This window comes from Phasianus colchicus, chromosome 3 (genome assembly GCF_987193195.1).
Source record: "Phasianus colchicus chromosome 3, bPhaCol1.hap1.1, whole genome shotgun sequence".
In the NCBI taxonomy this organism is placed as follows: Eukaryota; Metazoa; Chordata; class Aves; order Galliformes; family Phasianidae; genus Phasianus; species Phasianus colchicus.
This window is the reverse complement of record NC_143438.1, coordinates 80,117,372-80,142,758: the sequence shown is the minus strand read 5'-3', so window position 1 is coordinate 80,142,758 and position 25,387 is coordinate 80,117,372. Positions and strand designations below refer to the sequence as shown.

Sequence of the window (25,387 nt, the reverse complement as noted above, 5' to 3'; positions counted from 1 at the left end):
AAAGAGCACTATTCCCTGTGTGTCATGCCTGGATTTAAAGTCTTCTTCAGTGGGTCCAGGATACTGGTCATAGGCAGGTAGCATTGGCAGCCATCCCAAAATCTCCTCAGTGGGTCCAGGGTTTGTTACCACATTAGTCATTCAGTGTTCCCCACACCTTCCTCATCTTCCTGCTGATTTTACTATCAGGGTTTCACAGCCATGAAGTTTCCACAGCCATGTCCATTTCCATATGACTCGCCACTAAGGTGTGAAATCCTAGTCCATGACACAGAACCAAAAAATGTTTCCTATAAAATATCTGTAGGAAATAAAGCCCCCTTCTCTTTACAGTTTCTCAGAGAGACTTTGGCAAAGATGCTGATGAAATGGAAGATTTTTTTTGCTCCTAGAGGAAGTTGTGTCATTATAAAGTGCTCTTCTTTGGTGTACATCTTTTTCCTTTTCACTTCTAAAGATTCCACTAGGCGATAAAGAGGGAAAACAATTTGACATAGACTGTTAAGGAAAACCTGAGTTAAACTGAAAAGTGAATTCTTAACCGTGTCAAGGTTTTTGTTATGCCAGCAAAGCAGAAATGGCTTTGAGTATAGCCTGTTAACCAGTAGCAGCTATGATTTCGTACTGCATGTCTAAATGTAGAGGTTTCTTTTTATTTCAGGATTGTGTACATGAGCTTCTGAAGTCTTGCTAAAATCATATGAATTGTGATACAAGCAGTAGAAGTAATGTAGAAGAGAAACTGTTTCCTATTGCTTTTTATTTCACAGCAGAATCTGATGTGTTGATCAGTAGAACAGACTCAATCAGCTTGTTTCTGAGTTCCTGTCCTGCCCTGCACAAACACAGTGATCACTTTGAGGCAACAGCATGGTCTTTGCCTTTCCAGTTATAGGGTAGGTGTGGCCACAGCTGCCCACAAAGAAAGCTGTGGGGCAATTGAGCTGATGCCACTTGCGAAGGGAAGCTGGCAGTTTGTTTTACAAGGCGTTACTATGCATATAGGTTCACTTAAGAGGCCTCCAAAAGTTGTGACAAATAAGTTAACTGAGGAGTTGTGGGGTGGATTTCACCATGCCTTTTGTTCCAGCTTGTTGGTTCATTGCTTGAATGCCATTTTCCAGTTGTCTGCCACACTCTGAACTAATAAAACTGAGTATATGGCAGGGTGGGTGCATTTCTTCTTCAGAGTGCAGAACTTAGGATGGAAATCTTGCTAAGTTATATTTTGCTCTCATACTACTGTTGGCAAGTGCGTACCACTTAACAAGGCTGACTGCCCCAGCAGTAAGTTCACCCCATCACTTGCAATAAGAGTAATTGCTTTGGAGAAATGAAATCTGTAGGTGGAAAGGAGTGATTATGACAATGCAGATTTTGAAGCTGGTGTCTTAAGCAATTTAAGTACCAGTTTTTTCAAGGGAGAAATTAGTCTGGGGATGTTGAATTTGCTGCTGTGCAGTTACAGCATTCAGTCTGTGCTGATGTGCATGAGTACAAAAAGTGCAGAGGGCATACAAGCTTTTAGAATTGCCAAGACAGAAAATCTTGCATGAAAGCTATTTCCTTACTGGGTGATTCTCCTTAACAAAAAAAAAAAAAAAAAAAAAAGAGTGTAGACATGTTAGGATATTTAAATTAATGAGTAATGAGGTTAAGCTTGATTAGAAAAGGATTCAGAGTATTCCTTTATCCTGACCAGTTACAATGTCTTTCCTCTTTCTTGTGTTTTTGCATGCTGCTGCTTCTAGCATTTTATCAGGAAACACTTGTTTTTCTTTTCTTTACCTTTTATTTTTCTTTCTTTTCTTTTGAACCTTGCATTATATCACAGATTTTAAGGTCTTCAGTCATTGTGCTGTGGCTCTGTCTTGAATTCCATGAAATGTTTCCTATCAAACTAGGAATCCATATGCCCATGTTGGCCTAAAATTTGCAGTGCATCATGTACCAGAAATAGAAGCTGGTAAAGATTCTTCGGAGATTGTGTTCACTTGTTCCAAAGACCTGGTTTGTTTATGGAAGGGATGCTTGCAGTACATAAACACTATTTAAGGAGAAATGTCTCCAAAATATAGAACAGTTGTTCTATTCTCATCTTAATGGTATTTTTAAGGAAAACTGCACATCACCCTATGTTGAGTCTCATTTACAAGGAGTCATTATGATTTCAATAGGAGAGTGGGCAGAGAATATTTTTTGCAAAACCATCCTTAGATACTTTACTCAGTTTCTACTGAAATTATTTAGTGTGGAATTTAGAAGTAAGTATCTTCATTTTTAGTAGTTGTATACTTCAACAGATTGAAATCTGTAACATTCAGTCTGGATGCTGTTCTATTTTAATTAATGCATTTTTAGACATGAAGTTTTAAATATTTTTGAAGACAAATGAATAGGAATTAAGACCGAAGTGGATACTCCAGATAAGTTACAAGCAGTCTGCGGCAGCTCACTGAAGAAAATATTGTTTGAAGAAAGGATCCGTTTACACAGTGTAGTTCGATTTCATGTAGTTCATCAGCTTCACAGAAAGGAGCTCTGGAGATCACCTAGGCCAAACCTACTGCTCAGAGCAGGGTCTCAGGCCTGCATCCCACTGGGCATTGACTATCTCCAGGGTTTACTGAAGAGTGGATTTATTTATTTGAAGGTTATATACAGGGCAACCTGTTTCTGTGTTCAACCTCTCACAGTAGGAAGGCTTTTTGTGTTATGTCCAAATGGGATTTCCCACATTTCAGTTTGTGCCTTTGATTCTTGTCCCGTCACAGGGCACCACTGGGAAGAGTCTGGCTCACTCTTTACTCTCCCCATCAGATATTGATTTGTTCAAGCGGGTAAGATCATAGAATCATAGAATCCTCAGAGTTGGAAGGGACCTCTAAAGGTCATCGATTCTAACTCCCTTGCAACGAACAGGGACAACCACAACTAGATCAGATTGCCCAGATCCCCCTGAGCCTTCTCTTTGCCAGGCTCATCAGACCCAGCCCTCTCAACCCCTCCTTGTGGTGGGACTGACAGCCATGTAGTCACATTTGTATCCCTTCACTGGGTTCTCCCCAGGATGTCCCTGTCTCTCTTGCCCTGAGGAGCCCAGCACTGGACCCAGTGCTCAGCTAAGAGGAAAGATGCAGCCCAGGAGGCTGCTGGCACTTTTAGTTGGGCCAATTCTTAAAAATAGAAATATATAAAAATTACTGATAGCACATGTTACTTCTCTGCAAGGGAACTTTCTGGGTTTTTTTTCCACATTTTTTTTTTTGATTTTCCCAGAATATCCTTTTACCACCCTATAATGCTGTGGGGTTGATCACTGCTCTGGTCCATTCCTACTTCCTAAGGCTATCAAAAAGGAAGCCGTCAAGTATTATTTCTGCCAAAAGTGGGATCACAGGAGAGAATAAGATCATTGTGTTCGAACCAACCACTTAGACTGAGCCTCAGCCTTATTGTCTTGTTATCTGGGAGTGTTTGAAACGGATTGGATTAGATGAAAATGTCCATTATAAAAAGGCCACTGCTTTTCAATATTTACCACACCGTGGTATCTGGGATACCACAGTTTCTCCCTAAGCTTACAATAGGAAATAACTATGGTAATTGTGTGGTATGGGTTGGCAAATGCTGATTTTTCTGAATGGAAGCCATTCTAGCAACAGCATGTAACGAGATCTGCAGTAAGAGGGCAGTCATAAGCCTACTGAACATAATAAGTGGACATTTGGATCAGCTTTGTATCCCTCCCTAGTAACAGTTTTCTCCAGGGGACTGTATGAGACTCAAATTATAGTTACTTCAGTTCCTGAAGAAGTGTGTAAGGTATAGCTGCCCATGTGAAACATTTTCTTGTTATATTGCTTCTTTAATTAAAATTAATGGTCCTAAGGGGATTTTTTTTTTTAAGTATGAGTAACAGGTAAATGAACCTCACTGGTTTTCACCAAGAAAAAGACACCTAATTGACATTTCCTCTCCAAGTCCTGAATACTTCTATTAAAACTTTAGATCCTCATTTTGTAACTTGGAAATAGAAATTGTTCTTCCAGGGTAATTTCCAGATTGGGGGTGCAAATCTGGGAGGATGTAGGTGATCAAAAGTCAGTGGGACTGAGGCTTCTAAGACACTTAATGGCTTTTGAAATTTTTACCCCTAAGGAGACTTTCCCCTGCTGATTTTGGCAGCTCTCAGCCAAAATCTACAAATGAGAGTTCCTCCTCTCAGCTGCTGGCTTTCTGAGCCATTTTCTATATAAATAGAGATCACGTGGACTTTAATAAGGTCAGGGAATGTTTTTTAAATGTCTGTGATTTTTTTTCCCCTCAAACCTTAATTTTGCCCATCTGATTTCTATGGAAGTGGGAACAGATGCCAGAAACTGAGAACTCCAGCAGCTTTGTGCTCATTCGTACAGCAGAGCACTTGCGGGATTGGGACCCTCAATTACTATCATATGTAGAGTTACATGTTGGCTCTTAGCTGAGATCTGTGAATGCTGTCTGATTCTTCTACCATGTCAAAGTCGGAGGGTGTTTAAGGAAATATGGACGTATCTTTGCTCCATTTTTATCTGTTTGTTTGATGAGTGAGATTACTTCATGAAAGCAGGGATACTTGGGGTGCCTTCTTAAACATAAATCCTACCGTATCGGTGCCTAAACTTAAGCACCTAATTCCGTGTTTAGGCACCTTCACAACTGGCTCTTTATCTCAGAAAGTAAGTCTGTAACAAAGTCTAACTATTGATTTAGATTCCCTATTGGAGACAGCAGGGCTTGGATATTTTCGCCTTGTGCCAAGAAATGAAGCAGTCAGAAGCGTTTCCAGTTTTCTCGATGTCTCTTTCAGCGTGCTTAGGGCTGTGATGAGAATACTGTTTCTGTGCAGTTACTGATGAGAAGAAGAGCAGTCTAATTTTGATTGTGTTGCAGTGTTTGTAATTTAGAAAATTCAAGAGGCTCGTAATGACATTTGTAGGTTTGTTCGCTAACAGCGGCGCAGCTCCTTGAGAAGCACACACCGTGCCGAGAGCAGCAGCGGTCTGTGGGAACGGGTGCTGGTTTTCCAGGCAGCCACTCAGAGTCTGCTGCACGACTGTTTCTGCAAGTGCAGAATTTGCATTGTTTACAGGCAGGGATCACAGTTCCCTAACCAAGCTCCCTGTGTCCAGCCTACTCACACTATTACATCTACCTCAGCTATTTCTTTTTTGTAAGGAATGCTGTTATTCCTAAACTTGACTTCTCTTGCTGATCTTATTTTTTGGTTGCTTCATGTAAGTTCTGTTCTAAAATTGCTCCAGTGATCTACTTGATTTAAAATGTGGGAAGACGCTTAGCCAGAAACTTAGTAAGTTTTACTACAGTTCCTAAAACAAGGTGATTAAACCCATCATGTTAGTAACATCTTAATATTGCTGAAGATGCTGTCAGCTTTTTTCTGTGTTAGGTGGTAAATTGCAAAGAGAAAGCAGGACACAAATTAGGTGGGCTGTAGTTTCAGTACTTGTGAACACACCTCAGCATAGATAATGCGTTCCTTGCGTCGATAGGCACAAGGAAGGGAGAAAAATGGTGCTGCGTTTTGGGAAAACAAAGACAATCGGGGCTTTCTTCTCGAGCAGCTGCAGCCAGTTCCACTAATGGAAGTGCAAGAGCAGAAACTGGCAGCACAAGGTATGTGTTCGTTTTTACAGATGGCGATGCAGACAAGTTGGTAATTGAGAAGGAAGTCGAGTACGTGAGCGTTTGACGGGGCACGGCCCATTACAGTACTTTCCTATGTAATCGACTCAGTGAGCTATGGGAGACAGAATTTCTATTCCTCTTGAATAGGTTTTGGTTATTGCAGAATGTCATCATTATTGATAATGAATTGCTAGATGACGGTTTTTCCTTTTTTTTTCTTTTAATGTAGTATTAGGGCGAATAAAACTTGACAAATTCATTTTGGGTTTGGCTTCGTGGAGGTCTGGGTCGTCGTGCTGGTAGTCAGTAGCAAAATGCAGTAGGAGTGAAATTGAATCAAACTGCAATCGCTGGTGTTTAAGGCACTGCAAGGGTTTTAGAAATGATCGGCTTGTGTCAGTTCCAGGATCAGGCCTCGGAAAAGTATTATATTTATTAAAAGGCTGTTGAAGGAAGCTGCTATCCAAAAAGTCATGCTTTGCATAGAATAATTAAGCAAATAGTTAACTCTCTGAGTACGGGATTAACATGTAGTTCCATCAGAAAATATTTCTCAGTTTGTTACAAACATCTCAAAGCCAGTTATTTGGCCTGTACGTGCATTTGGACCAGGAAATTATTACATATAATTTTCACATATAATGCTTACACATCAATCACCAACAACTGCACAGAAGGTTTTATTGTTTCATATTTTTCCCACTGCAGATCATGAGGAGGAAACTGAAATTACCCTCCATCCCTGTATGAATTAAAATGGAGATGCGCTGCAGAGTGCATACTTTGTACAGAGAAGTGCTCAAATGAATGAAAATGAATACCGCAAGGACGTTTCATTGGAAAGTGTACTGTGATCACTTATGTGATTCAAAAAATGGTGAATTCCTGCCTGGGGACCTTTGGTTCTGTCTGAAGGTCTAGCTCAGAGGCAAAGGTTGGGTGTTCCATAGCTTGAGAGAGGAAATAATGGTGAAGAGATTCAATAACAACTGATTTTATGATGTCTTTGCAAACCTGTGTAGTTTAAATTTAATTATTCACCTTGATTAGCCAGTTGTTTAACTTGGTTGCAATCATGACATCCTTAACAAATATTGTACAAAATTCTGCATTCTTACTAAGTCAAAGAGATTGGAGTTCAGTGTCTGTGTTACTGGGGGCTTTTTGGTGGGGGTTTTTTTTGGTGTTTTTTTTTTTTTTGTTTGTGAAGTGCTGCTGTCTCTGAGGCAGCTTTACAAACTACAGGGAAATGCTACGAAAGCTGGGACAAAAAACTACTCATCTGCATTTTTGTTGCTGATTTAAAAAAAAAAAAAAATGCAGTTTACATGCACAATAAATATTTACTCTCCCTAAGGGATCGGGTTTAGAATTCTGAAAGGCTGAGCTAGTAATAATATTTAATTTACAGGTTTTTTTTCACTCTTTAAAAAACCCCTGATTCCTGTCATTAAAATTTTGTGATGCAGCATATATCATAAAAGATGCTGTTACAATACAGCATTAAAGTTTTTATGTGAACAAGGTGTGTAATTTTAACTTTCCTCTTGGCATTTCTGTTTTTTTCTGCCTTGCCTTTCCTAACCTCCTTCTTATGTGTCTTTCAAGTGCAATTCGCTAATGTGATTGTTCTTGAAAATTTTTCATCCAAAGATGAAAACTTTGGATTTGGCATATTAAATTGACTTCAAGAGGCATCTTTTAACTCATCGCTGAGGTTGAAAACAAGATTCATTTTAACACTCTGCCTTATGCCTTTCATTTTTTTCTGACAACTTTCGCTTTGAGGCTTAAAAGTGTCTCGTCTACTCCTGAAAGCTTTCCAAGCTATGAAGGGAAGAAAACCCAGTGACTTTATTTTTAATTTAGACGAAGTTACAGCAAAAGCAACTACACTTTTAAAATGTGAAACTTTACAGGGACATAGTTGTGGCTATTTTCATAGTTAAGAGTGAAAGCCCGTTTTGATGAAACACATTCAGAAGGGTCTGAATGCCTCTACAGCCAAAAAAAGGGAGGGATAAAAGTTTCTTTTCTCATTCTAAACTAAAGAAAGTAGCACTTAGTCCAACATCTAGATGCTGCATCACTGCCCAGTTCTTCCGTCAATCTCAGCCTTTCCAAAGTGTAGAGAATTCACAACTGCCTCTTTTAAGGGCAAGTAGTGGACAAAACCTGGAAAGACCCAGTGGTTGTGAAAAAAACTCCAAAATAATCACAGCGGTGCAAACATGATGAAACCACGAGTGCCTGTTTTCTGAACCTCATGGCAGCAGTCTGGCCATTACAGGTCAGAGGCCATCTGCTTAAAGCTGGTCTCCAGTCTGGAGGGTCACCTGGTTTACACTGAACCATGGCTGTTCAGGCTTCCTGGTGCTTCCCTCCTGACCTCTTTGTGGCCAGAGAGCATGTAGAGCCAGTGCTTAGCCCTGCTTTCATTGAGGCCTGTGAGGCCACAGCCTTGTCTCTGGAAATAGATCAGGCATATGCTTGTCCTTGTTAACATTTATCAGACAAGAGGGAGTGTTTTTGAAGTAAAAATTGGGGGACTAAAGCTGGATATTAGGAGGAAATTCTTTATTCAGAGGGTAGTTAGGCAGTGGCACAGGCTGCCCAGAGAAGTTGTGAGTGCCCCATCCCTGGAGGCGCTGAAGGCCAGGTTGGATGTGGCCCTGGGCAGCCTCATCTCCTGGAAGATCCTCTAGTTCCAGCCCCCTGGGCATGGCGAGATGATGGAACTAGATGGTCTTTAAGGTCCCTGGCAACCCTAGCTATTCAGTGATTTTATGACGTCTGCACTGGATATATTCTGGACCTGTGATTACTATGTTCTCCATTTTTGTCACAGACGAAAAGCCAAAGATGGTCAAAAGATCCATCCAGGCTTCATTGTATCATCTTTTTGTGATAGGGAAGTGAAAGTAATCAGCGAAAAGACAAGTTTTGTTGTGTCCAAAATCAAGGAAGAATGATGTCAGAAAAATGCTTGGCTGATGCCTGTGGAGCCTATTTGAGTTTCTAAAAGTATCTTCTGGCAGAAATTTTGAAAAGAGGATGTATTTGGAACTAGAAGAGTGTCAAGAACCCTCAATTAGTCTGGCTTTCTAAAAAGACACCATTTTTGAGCAGTGTCTTTGGCTGTGCATTTACAATACATATTTTTCTAAATGAAGTTCTGTTAAAATACTATCTGAAAGTACACTGTGTTTTAAGTATTCGTTTTACAGTATTCTATTACTGTAGAGTCGTGACACTTCTGCATGGCTACAAAATTTGAAATTGTATAAAATGTGAGACATCATTTTTAAAATCTAAATCATGTTGTTGTTATTTTTTTTTAATGAAAAACAAGGTCCTGATACTGTCAATGTACCTAAATGAATAACTTCTTAAAGTACTCTCTATTGTTTTACTGGCTAGCAAAATTCTCTAATAATTCTCTTGTTTAAATTATTGAAAACCATTTAAGGAGTTAAAAAAAAAAAAAAAAAATACCCATTCAAACCTGATGATGTGTATACCAGGTTTCAGATTTGTTCAATTAGAAATGGTCAAGATATGAAACCATACAAAATGTGAGTAAATACTCTGCATATCAAGGGTTGTTATACAATTACATGCTTTCAGTACGGTTCTTACTATGGGGAAACAGTAGAGAGATCTGTAACGCTTGTTCAGTGAATAGTCACTATTCCTAGCTTAGTTATATAAAAATAATAATCCACTTGTTGCTTTGCTATAATATTAAAACATGCACATAATTTTATTTCTCCCAAAGTTATATGAAGGACTTGAAATTCCCCTGTCCACTCTCACTACCCCCACCACAATTTTGGCAAATCTCCAAATTATAAACAGCTGAACTGATTTAAATAAAGTTTTCAGACAAAAACAACAACAAAAAAGTAAGGTTACATCTGGGCTGAGAAAAGCATGTGCCAAGTTTCAGCCCAGTGTGATTTGAGACAACCATGATGTTAAATGCCCAAACCCAGGAGTTGGAATGGAAATGCAGAAACTGCACTGGCCCCTTCAGGATTTCTGATTGTAATGTAGTGGTTACAAGGCTCCAGATGATTAAGGTTTGACTTAGTAGATATATATTTTAGTTACTTACATCCTTCAGGCTTATTCTTCCAACGATATATGGGAAATTTTCATTGATACCTCCTGTTAGTGCTTGTAGCACTGAATGGGAGACTGTGGCTCAAGCCTTCCCATGATTAGTTACATTGATTTACCTTTTCGGGGATGATCATAAGAGATTCTTTAATTATGATAAGTCTGTTTGTGTTTGAAAAAGAGCAAAGGGTTCCATATTTCTTTAAAATGGTGGACAGGGTTTGGTCACAGCGCAGCTCTTGAGCATATGCCTGGGTTTTACTGAGGCTGTGGTCTGTTGCTGTTGTTCAAATTTTGCTGAATTGGAGCTCAAATGTCTGCTACTTTGTGAGACTATCCCAAAATACTAGCAGTATTGGCCGTTGTTCTTGACTAACATAAAAGCTGAATATGCATAGCCAAACAGACACTCATGAAGTAGAAATGTCATCACTAATTAACTTCCAAGACAGAAAAAATAACTACTCAGATAACTCCTGTTTGCTAATAACATGATTCAGAACATGATTTCTCTATATGGAAAGTAAGGGCCAAACTTTTCTTTTTTTTTTTTTTTTTTTTCTTTTTTTTTTTTTTAAGAAAACTATAATAGTTTAGGAGAAGAGAACTAGGAGCATTATAGGCTTTTAAAAAGAACTTCCGTTTTTTCTTGGAGGGATGATCAGCATGACTCAGGTACATATTTGACAAATGACAACCAGGTCAGTTCTCTAGTTAGTGGGAATTAGGAGCCAGGAATATGCTCTGATTCTGCCCCAGTCCTTTCAACTCAGGAAATCCGCTTTAAAGCAACACATCCCCATTATAAAAAGATGTTTAAAAACAAAGAAACAAACAAACAAAAAAGCTCACCAAAGTACCAGCATTTCTAGAGGTGATTTAATTTTTAATTCATTAGTATGTGTAACGGTTGGAATGGTTTAGCTGAGTAATAATGATTGTTGATTTTCCCGTAGTCTTTAAATAACATTGCGATAAGAGACTAGGAAGGTGAAGAAAGACAAATCTATGTTAAATACAGGGAAGCGTCTATCAGTTTTGGTGTATATCTATGTATCTATATATGTCTATATGTCTATACAGAGATCTGTATCTATGTATCTATATATATATCTATATAATATGTACCTATATATTTTGGTGCATTGGTATTTTTTAAAAAAAAATTTTAGCTTTTTGTCAGCATTATTTCATTGCAACTGAAACCCATGAAATGTTTCTCTAAAATGAATGAAATATTTTCTCTGAAAAACCAAACATGAAAATGGAATTACTTTTCTCAGTGTTTTAAACATAGACTAGTTCCATATGGTTCAGTGAGGATTTCAGTCTCTTTCGGTCACCATTCAGGTGTACGTGAATGCAGAGCATAAACCCTGTGTTTCTCCGTGTTTTAAAAGTCTTCCATAACTTTGTAGAGGCTATTTCCAAAGCTCAAGTAATGCAAACAGAAATGAAAGGGTGGAAAGACTTACTCAGATTAAGACTCTACTTGTTTAATATACCACACCAAGAAACCATAGGCCTAGAGACAAAAAGTAGGAATGGAAAGGAACAGTTACGCAGTTGTATCTGAATCCTGGCCATATACAGTCATTTCCGCTTGGAAACTTCTCGCCTTTCAAATGGACCAAACTGGGGTTAGTTCAGTGAATCTTTCATTGTGCTCGGAAGGAAAATATTTCAGAAGCCAGGTGAAGTTTTGCTGGGGTATGCAACCACAAACAGCGCTAGGAGCTCCAGTTTACTGGGAGGTGAAGGCACCTTCCCAGCGGACGCTGTCTCGAATACAGAGTGTTCAATGTTGGCTGAAGGATATCGGGCTACTGTTCAGTTCTCCCCCTACCCAAATGGAGAAATAGTAGTGCATTACTGCTTCTGATTTAAGAGACAAAGTAGGAGATGATGTAAGAGGGTGAGAGAGAGATTATCTCGACGACAATCTTGATTTTATTGTATCACCTTAAAGTATCACAACCTGCTGTACTAATGAAATTGTGTTCTTGGTTTAAAAGGGCAATTGTTAGCCTGACTTTGTGCTCACTAAAAACATTTCCCCAATCTTGTTAAATTATTGCACTCATTTCAGATTTTTATGGCTGTGCAGCTTACCAGCCCTCGTTTCTTTACGTTTCATTCATTTTCCTTGTATTGATGATTAATAGAGGATGTCGAATGTTAGAGTGAGCAGGCATCAGCAAATGCAAGATCATAATTAGTTTAGCTGACGAGGGCCTCTGATAGCACTTGCATCTGGATGGAAAAATTACCCTATAGGGAACTGGCTGCTCACCAGGTCTTTTTAGTGATACATTGTGAAACACCCGATGAATCAAATGCCCTTTCAATGCCAAGAAAGTGTTCCAGTCTTGAAGCCAAAATTATGTCTGCAGAAAGCTTTCCATTTGAAATGTATCAGAGTACAATTATAACCATTGTATTTTTTTGGCATGAACACTGGTCTTCTACAGTATAGACTAAAGTTAAATAAATTACTTAAATTTTATGAAACCCTGAAATTTTGACTTACAGTGTTAGTAATTTTTAATTTATAATAAAATTAGTTTTCACCCAGACTGTTTTTCCCTATACTCGACCATTCTTATCTTCGATGCTGAAGGTTTCTTACTGACTTTTTTTCCTTTGCTAAAAGGGAACAAAGTTGAAATTCAGATTTTCTTTTCAGCAAAAGAATTCCATTTCCTGCTTATTAGTATTTGTGCCCACAAACACAGCCTGACTTTTATTTAAATGAGAGATTTAATAAAATCATTGCTCTGCAGAAAGAATTTAACGAGCAATACTCATAAACTTGTCTACTTTTAAATATTCTTGGATCATTATGAAAGCTGATGAATGCACAGCTCAGTCTGGTTAAAAATCAATTGGTATTTAGGAAAGTTGTACTGTGCCTTTCCTTGCCTGAATAAAATAAATATGTCTGTGTGCTGATGAGACTGTTTTCTTGGATTTCAGGTACAGCTCAAAAGAGGTCTCATTAAGCATACTGTACTTTTATTTGTTTGGCAGACGTTACTCCTTGTTCTTAGCGGGCTGAGGGAAGTCTGTGCTCCTACTCCGCTTTCTGAAGTGAGTGGGAACGACTGGAACTGAATATCATGTATTCAATTAAAGAAGTATAGTCTCTAGTAAAGGAATTAGTATGACGCAAATACAAACTGCAACTAATTATCATGGTGGTGTTTCGGGATCCCTGTTACCGATCGCACTTTAAAATCAAGCAAACGGAAAAGAAATAATCTGTTGTGAAACGCAGTGAACAAAACAGGAGAAGTTTACAGAATGTTCTCTGTCAGCTTCCATAGTGGTTTTTCAGAATTTGCTGTTTAGAAACCATCATTAAATGCACAAAACCTGAAGTTCAAAAAGTTAAAGCTGTTATTCTGAAAAGGCTTTGGTGTTTCACACACCTCATCCATCACTCCAGGGTTAATTATAATGAAAATCAGTGGTGCCTATTAAGCACAATTGAACCTGACCTCATTATGGGCAGTGTGGGTTTATACTGTCATTGTTGCCAGTCTAGAGACAAAACTCCTGTGTTGATTTGTCCTAACTCCGCAGATCATGTGACTCACCTCTGACCTGTTTTTTTTTTTTCTGTGTTTTTTTTTCTTCTTCCCTATTTCAGAGACGTAGAGGCTCGGGTGTTTTTTGTGCCAATTGCCTGACCACAAAGACCTCTCTCTGGCGAAAGAATGCAAATGGTGGATATGTATGCAATGCGTGTGGCCTCTACCAGAAGCTTCACTCGGTAGGAAGAACTTGCTGGTTTGTTCAGAAAAAAGGGGTTATACAGTTAAGCTGGGCAACTGTGGTCTTGCCTGGTTGTGTGATTACTACCACTCCCTGGCCTGCAGTTAATTTCCTAATGGGGATTTGCAGTATGGTCACTTTGGAATCAGATGTGATTCATTATGTAAAAGGCTGGGATGCTGTGGGTAGACATGTTTGAGATCACCAGTGATGCATTTAATTATTTTGATAGGAAATAAAGGGAAAATTATTTCTTTTCTGGGAATTCCATTTATAGGCAAACAGTATGTTGTGATGAAGCTCTCTCCATATCAAAAACACTGTTTTTTGCTTGCTTTTACTCCTCTCCCCCCTTTATTCCTCACACCAAATTTCGTAGAAATTCTTTGTTGTTTTTTTTTTTTTTCAGTTCTCTTTTTTCCACAGTTCCCTGCTTCAGGATTCAGAAGTAACAAGGAACTGCTCACGTGATGGCACTCATTACTTTCTGAGATAATTTTTCATCATCCCTCTGGATCAGGCATGGAATAAGTAATAATCATGGGCTGTCTGTATTGCTTTTCGTCTTATCGACACTTGGCTTGATCCTGACAGATGTTGAATGCTTTGGTCCAGGTCCAGGAAATCCATGTTTAAGTGTTTCTTTGGATCTGTTCCAAAATGCTCAGAATCTTTTAGATTAAGACCCAGTATTATTTTTAATGTTGGGTTAAATGTTATTCCCTGCTACGAAATTAGAAAGTGGTACTGGTTTTTGGTAAGAGAAGCTGAGAGACTTTGGAATTTGTCAAGGCAACGTAACAGTCAGATCAGAAACCTGTGTTCTGGTTGAGAATGCATTTTTTTAAAACATTTTTTAGAAATTATATTTTCAAAATGAAAAAAAATAAAATAGGAACAACAACAGAAAAACAGGAAACTATCCAAATGCATTATTACTCAAGTGCCTATGTATCTATAAATTTGAGGCATAAACTTCTAAATAAGTCAATAATTTGAATGGATTTCATCCTTTGTCTCATGCGCAGGCCATATAACAATCCTGTTTACTCAAGATCACTTTATATCAAGTATTCCAGTTTTCATAAGCAGCAAGATGATCACCATTGTTAAACAGTAGCTCTGTTTTCTGTGTGCTATCATTCTGAGATCAGTAACTGTTTTTTAGGTCCAGAACATCCCAACCAGTCAGATGACAACTGATTAGGAGAAGATGGACTAATGCATGATTTCTGGCCAGCATCTTGGTCAGGTCTTGCTGAAAGTATCATTTTCCTGGAGAACTCTGAAAGTTCTAAATACGTTGTCTGATTTAAGTTACATTGATTACTCGTGAGCGTGTACAAAGGTTTAAAAAGGACAGTTTGGCTTTGGAACATTAATTTGACATTAGATTCCATTTATTTTTAGAATTTCTATGGACAGCCTCCATTTTTCCTTTATATGATATACATTTCTAAATTGAAGTGTTGAAGTTCACCATAATTACTACTGTAACTTAATTAATGTATAAAAGAGGCAAGTATCAGTTTTGAATTAAAAACATAGCTCAGATAATTCTTATGAACCATATGGCTCAAACTAGTATGCTTCCCATCATAATAGTTAGCAATGCAATGTCAAACTTCATTTATACATACCGAAAAAAAGAAGATGGCACTGTCTTTTAAATCCACTGCCCAGGCATGACAGTAAGCTGTCATGAAGTGGATGTTTGACATTAATATCTACAACTGAACTTTTACCAAACAAACACAAAGAATTCTATTAAGACACCACTCTGCTATGGTACAGTAGCAACTTTGGTGTGAACTGGGTTCTTAAATAATCAAACATGTCTCTCCATTGGGACACTGTTTAAGACAGTCCCATATTCTCGTGTGACAGCAGAAATTTGAAGATTTGTTTTATCTATATCTCTCTAGCTATCTCTTCATGAAAAATTATAGTAAGCATTTGTCATTTATATATTTTTTAAATTAAGGAGTCTAGGATGATACAGTTATTAGGCTGAAAATATAAAAAAATCCAAGGGAGTAGAACTGCTCCCTCCTATAAGCTGCCCCATTAAACTAAATTATGCTACTCAACTGAATAAAATTATTCACCTCTAGTAGGTTTGTGCATTTCATAGCTACCTTTTAATTGGATTATCACTGCTTAAAACTACTGTGCTCATTAACCAATCAATACTTAAGAATGTGTATCATACACTTATCTCTGCAGTCTCATGTTTTACCGGTATTTAGTAAGGAGAAAAATCCATGATCTGTCCAATAGAACTAAAGAAATACGGACTGATAAATGTTAATATTGTAATGATTCCTGGTAGGAGTCACATTTCCATTTCTATCAATATACCTATGGACCATTTGCATGAAGCTTGTCAAGTGTTTCACATTTCTCTCCCTTAATGCAGACAAATAGGCTACGAAATGTGTAATAATATTTAAATGGTCAATTATTAAAATAGTTTAAGTGAAAAAAGATACTTCCATGTCAGTGAAAGCACATACACAATATTCGCATTCACTGGTATAGAAAGGTGTAATCTTTTTCTCTCCAGAAAGTCATGAATTTGACAACTTATATTGCGGTGTTATTCCTCTTTGTTTAATAACTCTGATACAGTCATGGAAAACTAGATTTTGTTCGGTAGAGATTCTTTGGCCAAATTCTCAGCCTACTTCCTTAAGGGGTTACAGCATATTACTCTAGGATTAGATATAAATGATCTCCTAGTGCAGAGGTCACAGCAATTTCCCATTGTATATAGGAAGTCTAGTCAAAATAATTCACTGAGCTATTTGCTGAATTTTCTTTCTTTTTTTTTTTTTTTTTTGTATTGTACTTTTGAGGAGTGGAGATCACCAGTTGATACAGAGATGGCAAAAAAAAAAAAAAAAAATTGTACTTCATACATTATGTGTAACGTATAATTAAAAATCTAATATAGGACATTTGAAAAGGAAAATTTTGGCAAATTCTGTTTTCTAATTTGAGTGCCCCATTGCAAACACAAGTAATATTGCTGTCTGCCCCTTTTTACTGTAAATAGGAAATGCGTGTGTAGTGTTACTCCACTGAATATGCTGTTTTAATCCGCTGAAGACTAGTCAGAAGTTGTATTGTTAAGTTGTACCTACAGCCATTAACTTCTGACAAAATGAGTTGAAATGCAGATGTGTATGAGGATCCTCCCTCACAGGTGTGAAGATGTTTCTTTTAACTGCTTGCAGAATCAAATTTCATACCTGTAGAAAGGTTAAAAGTATTACCAAATCTCTGGAAATTTTATTCTGAACCCATATAAAGTGTTCTGTTGTGAATAAATCAAAGTTTAATGTGAGCAACATGAACAGATTTTTAAATTCTGTCATGCTTTATCAATATGACAGTGTTACCAAAAAGTAAGGAAGTTAAACTGAGCTTGTAATATGTATATTAATTGGTCATTGAATCTGCAACTGTAAACTTTATTTGCATAAAATTTACGTTGAAATATTCTAATTTAATCTGAACATGATTTTGCCTTGGCTTATTTTGGTCTCTTTGAGATTGGTTCAGATGCTCGTTTTCTGCTGGGTTGAAATTTTGTGTATTTAGACTCTAAATCAGAGTCTTTTTATTTAGATTTTTAATAGAAAGTGGAATTAGAACAAGTAGCTGCACTGCCTAAAATGTGGTTAACCATTAAAAATGAGTAGACATCAGGAAAGTAAATAGATTAAAAAAGAGAAAATGGCATATTGAAAGAAATAAGTAGAAGAATGAGAACTCCTCCAGCTCTGGATACTTTTATATTAATATATAAAATTATGTTACATTTAAGTTACAAATTGTTTTGGATATTGATTGTAGGCCAAAATTTAGTCTGCTCTTTAAAACAATGTTAAAAGGAAAATTCCCAAATAAACATATAAGTGGAATACTTTGTGGGGCACTTCTTTGGCCTCCAACCAAAACAGGATTATGTGCGTGTTTGGATGAGACAAACGGCAACTCCAGAACACCAAACTGAATGACTTTTAGGTAGTTTTTGTTGTTTTAACATCTGCCCAGTAGAGCAACACATACTGACATTACAGTACCATCTTTCATGCACATACCATTGCCTTCATGCTGAGGGGCCTTTCAAAGAGGCCTGGCTGCTGTCCTGCCTCATTTTATTTTTCTTCCTTCATGCAGAGGTATTTTCAGCTCTTCTCTAAATAGGCCACCTACTCTGAGCTGGTGTAGGGAAGTATCAAATGGAAACAGAAGGCCTTGCTTGGTTCTGCCTCTTCCTGGCTGTTTTTTTCTTTGCAGACCCTTTCCCTCCTTCTGGAGCCTTCCTCTCTCCCTCATGTAGCACAGCATTATAACATTTGGGAAAAAATAAATTAGGAATGAAGGAAGAGGCTTTGGTGACAAAGTCCCAGCATCTTTGTGCAGGTCTGCATCCATTCTGCTAGGTAACAGTGGTGATGATCAGAAAGTCAAGTTTTTACTGTCATTTCTTATTTGTAGAAAAATGGGGTAGGTGTAAAGGTAAGTAATACCCAGTTCTTGCTGTAGTGTGATCTGTGCAAACCCCTGGCTAGTACCAGCCCTTGTGACATAGTATATGGAGTAACACTAGCGTGTAGAGCATGCATCTCCCACCTAATCTTTAGCTTTCAGCACCCTCTTTGAGCAGATCTCTCCCAGACTTTTTCAGAAATACGACAACTTAGAGGCTCCATCCTTTCTTAAGCAAAAAGGTATAGTACTAAGATGGTTCACTTATTGTGATAAAGCAATTCACAGTTTATTTTTAACATGAGGGGCCAAGTAGCAGCCTTCTGGTTTGCTTTATTTGTGAAAAATAGTGATTTCCTTAAAACTCTCTTATATCTTTTCACAAAATAAATGATAAATTTGCATGAACCTGATCAGGTAGATTTGTTTAATGTCTCTTTCTTTTTCCCTTTTGTTCATTATGTGTGTATTCCGTGCAGACTCCCAGGCCTTTAAACATCATTAAGCAGAACAATGGTGAGCAGATCATTAGAAGACGAACAAGAAAGCGCCTTAACCCGGAGGCACTTCAGGCTGAGCAGCTAAACAAACAGCAGAGGGGTAGCAGTGAGGAGCAAGTCAATGGAAGCCCCTTAGAGAGGAGGTCAGAGGATCACTTAACTGAAGGTCATCAGAGAGAAATTCAACTTCCCAGCCTCAGTAAATATGAGGCCCAAGGTTCATTGACTAAAAGCCATTCTGCTCAGCAGCCAATATTGGTCAGCCAGTCTCTGGATATTCACAAAAGGATGCAACCTTTGCACATTCAGATAAAAAGTCCTCAGGAAAGTACTGGAGACCCAGGCAACAGTTCATCGATATCAGAAGGGAAAGGAAGCTCAGAGAGAGGCAGCCCGATAGAAAAGTATATGAGACCTGCGAAACACCCAAACTATTCACCACCTGGAAGCCCTATTGAAAAATACCAGTACCCACTCTTTGGACTTCCGTTTGTACACAATGACTTTCAGAGTGAAGCTGACTGGCTGAGATTCTGGAGTAAATATAAGCTGTCTGTTCCTGGGAATCCACACTACTTGAGTCACGTGCCTGGCCTACCAAATCCTTGCCAAAACTATGTGCCTTATCCCACCTTTAATCTGCCTCCTCATTTTTCAGCTGTTGGATCAGACAATGACATTCCTCTAGATTTGGCGATAAAGCATTCCAGACCTGGGCCAACTGCAAATGGTGCCTCCAAGGAAAAGAGTAAGGCACCACCAAATGTAAAAAATGAAGGTCCCTTGAATGTAGTAAAAACAGAGAAAGTTGATAGAAGTACTCAAGATGAACTTTCTACCAAGTGTGTGCACTGTGGCATTGTCTTTCTGGATGAAGTGATGTATGCTTTGCATATGAGTTGCCATGGTGACAGTGGACCTTTCCAGTGCAGCATATGCCAGCATCTTTGCACGGACAAGTATGACTTCACAACTCACATCCAGAGGGGCCTACACAGGAACAATGCACAAGCTGAAAAGAATGGAAAACCTAAAGAGTAAACCTTAGCACTTAGCACAATTAAACAGAAATAGGTTTCCTTGATGGGAATTCAATAGCTTGTAATGTCTTGTGAAGACCTATAAAGCACTTCATATAGAGAGCATGCCTTATCCAATATTAAACCCCTTGTCTTTTCTTTTTCTTCCTTTTTCTTTTTTTTTTTTTTTTAAATTTTTATTTTTGTTTTTTTCTTTTAAATGAGTGGGTTACCAAGAAAAAAAAAAGAACAACGGTGTGGTGGCCTGAAGGTGGAGGAGATAGTAATATGGGACATGGCCCACCAAAGCTAGCCAGAATGCAGTGTACCATGGCAAATAACTTTGAGAACATTTTACCGGACATTTGATATCTTTGCTGTTGTGTAAGAGACATAACTGGCGAGAGTGCAAAGATGTGTATATGTATATACTGCTGCAGAGGTATAGTGAACATATGCACATTGTATATAAGAGCTAGACTTGTTAAATATACAGATGTTAAAAGGTCATTTTCTTTTTTTCAATTTGGGCTAATTTCTGCCCTACAACATGCCTTAGGATCACTTTCTCCTCAAAGCTTTGGCAGCAATTTCATCTAGATGTTTCTCAGACTCAGCTGATTTTTAGCTACCATTTTATCACTACATTCTTTCTGGCATACTTTAGTCTAGGAAAACCATTTTGTGCTAGTGAAGTCTCTAACACAGAAGCCACACTCTGGGTTTAATTTGCGTGGAACAAGGTAACCTGCTGTATTTTATTTTAATATATTTTAATATATTACATTTCTAAACCTTAAAGTCTAAGGTTACTTCTCCACAGACTTAACATTGCTATACGTACCAGTCAGTCCCTTCAGTAGACTTATACCAGCTTTTGCTAAGTAGCATTAAATGTCTTCATAGTACTTTTTAATACTTAAAGCTTTGTAAAAACTGTCCATGAAGGGAAAGCTCCTCAGCATAACTGCTCAGGGAAATAGGGCTAAATAACTAAATATTAAATAATTGGTTAAAGGTGCTGTTAGACGAGCCTCCATGCTTGCTACAAGGGTGTACAAGAACTGACTTTAATCATTTTCATTATAGTGTCCCAACCAGTAGTTTATTATTTTGCCACAGGGATGTAGAAGATATTACAAGCTACTGGATGCACTGTCAGATTAACTTATTTCATTAAAGAAGTTGGGAGAACAAATAGAAAAAAAACCTTATTTTTCTAGTAAATATTAATGTATTACATTTCAAATAATGGTGCCTGACATATTGAATAATTATTTTCTACAGTGTACGTATGCAACAAAGATATTCCATCATGCATTAGAGTCAGTTCTGGCTCTGCCTCGCTGTTTACATTTGCAAATGTAGCAAACAAGGTAATGAAGCAACTATTTCTATTGCAGTAGGTATCTTTTTTTCTGTGTGTGTGCATTAAAGTTGTAAACGATAACATGAAATGAATGAAATTTGTTGATATTAATGGTATGGAAAAACAAGAAGGAAATGAAAATATTTTTATGCCTACTTAGGAGAAAAAGGGTAGCACTATTCATTCCAAGTACTTTTGTATTCTTAAGCTCTTAACTCACATTGTTATGCTTAAAATGATAAACATATATCCTCTTTTTATTGCTTTGTCTGTGTTTCAGAAGAAACATTTCAGAAATTATTTTGATAAGTGCTGTTTGACGATGCAGCGCTGATGTTTTATTGCATTCTGTAGTAGCATTGCACTCCATTTTTACAATATTACGCAGTTGCTTTTTTGTTTTGTTTGGGTTTGTTTCTTTTTCGCAGTGCAGGGTCTTAGCTCCTTATGGTTGGATGGCAGGTGTAGCTCAACTGGTTCATGAATGTTGCAGCGAATGAAGTTTAAAATGTCTTTCTGATACTATGTTGTCTTTTATTTCTCCATTCATGCATTTTATTTTTTAAAATGTTCTATAAAAATATCTCTGGACTAAGTCCTCACTTGAGATTATATGTAAAGGGTCCTATTCTGATCTCACATGCCGCCTTTCTCAGATTTTCATGTAATTGAAACTAAAGCATCATAAAAAAAAAAAAAACGTTCTTGTATTTAACATACCTGAATCTCACCACTCTCCCTTCTAGGATTTGGTGCACTTCTGAGATACTTAACCAGATAGACAGGGAGGTGGAAGATAAAAGGAGAGATGATAGGAGATGTCTTACAGGGGTTGGCAAAAGGAAAACAGGGAGGAACTGGCCTAAACATTCAGCACTTTGATAGTCTTTTGAAAAATAACGTGCCTAAAGGAGCCGGGAATGACCATCACCATGCATGAGAAGCACTTACACAGCAGTTCACCAAAGGTCTCACTGACCTTGGCAGTATTTCAGATGTTACATTTTCACACAGATGAAACATTATTGCACAGTTTCTCTGATTTGTTAGGCACAGACAGGCTATTGTTCATCATTAGGCTTGCATTCCTTCCTGCTCCACCCATTGCTTCTATACTGGTGAGCAGCATATGGAAAATCCCACTCAATCCATTCATGGTTGAGTTCTATAAACCTTTATTAGTGTTCTAGGTTAGCAAAGGATATTGGGCCACATTCTTCTTATTCTATTTTTAGATGAATCTCCTGTTTGATACCATTGCCGGACAATGTCTGGTTATGTTTTTACTATTGTTCTCCAGTAATAAGTTCTGACTTGGTTTTTGTTGATTTATTTTTGTTGGGTATTTTTTGTTTCCTTTTTTTTTTTTTTTTTTTCTTTCTTTTTTTCTGTGGGGACTGAAATAGATTGCCCTCGTTTTGTTACGTCAGGGTCCAGTGTGTGTCCTTTTCAGCTTTTCCACGAAACGTTAGGCTCACTTAGCAGTGATTTTATTGGCTTCAGATTTAGCTGCCTGCCGGTTATCAGTAGTTACTGTTTTGACTTATTTCTTCCGAGACCTACCTGTGGCTTCTTCACTGATAGAAGCTGCATCTTCATGGCAAAATATGTTGTGGGGGACATGCGCATTATAGAACTTGAGCACCGCCCTGTACTTCATGGTATCTCTTGCTACTCAGATGCAAGAGGCCAGTAAGGAGAAATACACCCATCAGGGTTTGGGGATGAGGAGAAATGAAATGTTAAGAGCGCAAAGAACAAGACAGTTTTTGACATTAATAGTGCACCTAGATAGTGCAGATAAAATTGGAGGAAAGTGTGTTATTCTTGCCATGACATATTGAGATGTTCTGAGATTTCTGTTTTGTAAGAAATGGGACTTTGCCGTAGCCTGTTCTCTTTGATTGGGATGGGGGAGCACAGTTATGCTTATTAACAAAAAGAGGTGATCCCATTCCTATTCCAGTCCCCCTGATGATGGATCAGAAGAATAAATCCTGAATAAATATCTGTCAGGTGCAAACCCATGTTAGCACACACAATTATTCAGTGCACCCACTGCATTTCAATGCAGTTTCAACTTACAGACTAAAACTTAATACTTTCAAAGAGTCTTTATTCTTAGCATTCCGGTGTCTTCAAAGTGTAGTGTTTCTCTTACTTACGAGGGGTTGTTGGAGATCTAAAAATGCATCTCAAATGGGACCCCAAATTGAACAGAGGGTTCAAAAACAGAGTGCGTGGTATCCAAACTTGCAGAACAGGAACATTTTCCACTTCTGATGAATTAACACTGTACAGCGGACCTGTCATGCAGCATCTTCTGCAAACCAAACTATCTTTAAGCTATCACTTCGTGGCTGCTGCCCCTAGTTTAATGCAGCAGGAGACAACAGTTTTCTGGAGCACAGTTCGAGATCGGGTCCTCAACTTCAAGCACTTTCCAACAGAAGTTTTGTGCCAGATTGCCTCTATGCTGAAAGATGACACTGGATACCTTCTATCTTTGCTTTGGCTAAAAGTGTACTGGTGCACTGGTGTCAGTTCTGAAAGAGAGAGCATAGAGACATGTTAGGAAGTGTAAGCATGCTGAGGGTGAGGAAGAGGTGTTTTTTTTCAACCAGGAGCAATAGTACAAAAGTCACCAGTGCTAACTGTACACAGTGCTGAGACACAGTGGTTATTCAGTGGGGAGATCTGATTTAGAAACCGTGGGGTGGACTTTTAAGTTCATCTCTGGACAGGACAGTGTTGCTTTCTAGTCATAATTGCTTGCATTATGCCCTGAGGATATTGTCTGCTATCTGCTTTTGCCCAGGATGCATGAATATATTCCCATTCTTGCTCCTGTATTGATTTTTCTTGGCCAGTTTAACATGCTAATTCCTAATACTGGTCAGGAAAAGCCAAAGAGATTAGAAGTTCACTTATGTTCATCCAGAAGGGTAGATACATTTCCTTCTGCTTCTGTGGAGACAGTTATGCTTGGCAAAGGATAGTGAGCAATTTGTCAGCGTATCCCAAATGTGATAGATAAGTGAAAAATCCCTTCTAAACTTTTCTGTAAAGTTAAGATGAGCCAAGTAGAATGATTTGCATTATTTCCTTACCCCAGTATAGGATTCATCCCTACCCTCTTCCTCACAGTTTTCTTTCATGCAGCCGGTTCTGGAGAGCCAGCAGTTGGCGAGATGCTACCTATACAGTAATCATATGTAACCCCAATTTTCCTCATTTTAAGGGGATAAAAGACAATAATCTAATGGGTCACAGGTCAAAGCCTTTTTTTTTTTTTTTTTTTTTTCCTTTTTTTCCAATACACTTAGGAAAGTAAAATGCTTAGAATAAACCTAACATATACCACAGTTTTCTGTGCAATGTCCTGTCATTTTGATCTCTGAGCTCTTATATAAAAGGAGAACAGGTGAAAAGGAAACATCTCAAAATGCCATTGTATGTTTAGCTTATAGAAAATTCACCAGCAGGATAAATAGAAAAAAAGAAAAAAAAAGTACTTAATAAAGAATGACTTCATGTTGCTAAAAACCATCATTAAACTTGTAGCCCTGATTTGACTCTAGAATGTTGGCTCTTATTGTTTTGTCCTTACAACACATGGATGTGTTTTTTGTTTTGTTTTGTTTTGGGTTTTTTGTTTTGTTTTGTTTTTTGGTTTTCATAGTGCATGTTCATTTCTACTCACAAACATGTTCTTGGTGTATTTCTTATGCAAACAATCTTCAGGCAGCAAAGATGTCTGTTACATCTAAACTTGAATAATAAAGTTTTACCACCAGTTATAAATCAGATTCATGTCATTGTTTCTGGGGAGAATGTAATGTCATGGTGTCACTACAACGTTGTGGGGCTGGGGAGGAAGAAAACGTGGAGCTGAGCTGCTGTGAGAGCATCTGTGGGTAACGGCTGATGATGTCAGCTGAAAGGCAAAGGCAGAACTGCACAAACAGTGACTGTGTGAAAAGGAGAGAGGCACCTTTGGAAATAGATTTGCCCTATTTCGGTCTTTCTGCATTATGGATTCTAGATGTGATCCAAAACTCCTTCAAGTCAATGACAAGGTGTAGAGTGAAATTCTGTTTCAGTGGGTTTTGAACTTTTTTTAATAAGTCATAATCCTGGCATTATGTTGCTGGTTTCGTTCCAAAGAGGAGCACATAGTGGAATAATTTTGAGGATGGCGTAAGATAGGCTGATTCTGCAAAGTACCCCAGGGCTAACAATTCTACCTTTCACACAAAGTCCATGGTGGTATTTAAATACTCCCCAGTTCTGAGGATTGTGGGTTTACATCACGCCTGCAACTCATCCATGAAAAGCTTGCTCCCATCACACAAGTTATTGACTCAACAGTGACTCAGGAGCAGCGTGCCACCTACCAAGTTGCCACT

The 25,387-nt window shown here is 38.0% G+C and overlaps 1 protein-coding gene across 9 annotated transcripts in view; it reads left to right on the top strand.

Moving 5' to 3' along the window:
- TRPS1 (transcriptional repressor GATA binding 1) overlaps positions 1-24,991 on the top strand; it is a 210,998-nt gene extending 186,007 nt beyond the window's left edge. For 6 of the 9 annotated variants that reach the window (XM_090137922.1, XM_090137920.1, XM_090137918.1 and 3 more), the window contains 2 exons: positions 13,466-13,588; positions 18,570-24,991. In XM_090137922.1, the coding sequence (XP_089994048.1) occupies positions 13,466-13,588; positions 18,570-19,631 (1,185 nt within the window). In that variant the 3' untranslated portion in view covers positions 19,632-24,991. The remainder of the gene's footprint in view (positions 1-13,465; positions 13,589-18,569) is intronic. The other 3 variants (XM_090137925.1, XM_090137926.1, XM_090137924.1) reach the window with 2 other exon arrangements.
- The last annotated feature ends 396 nt before the right edge of the window (positions 24,992-25,387 follow it).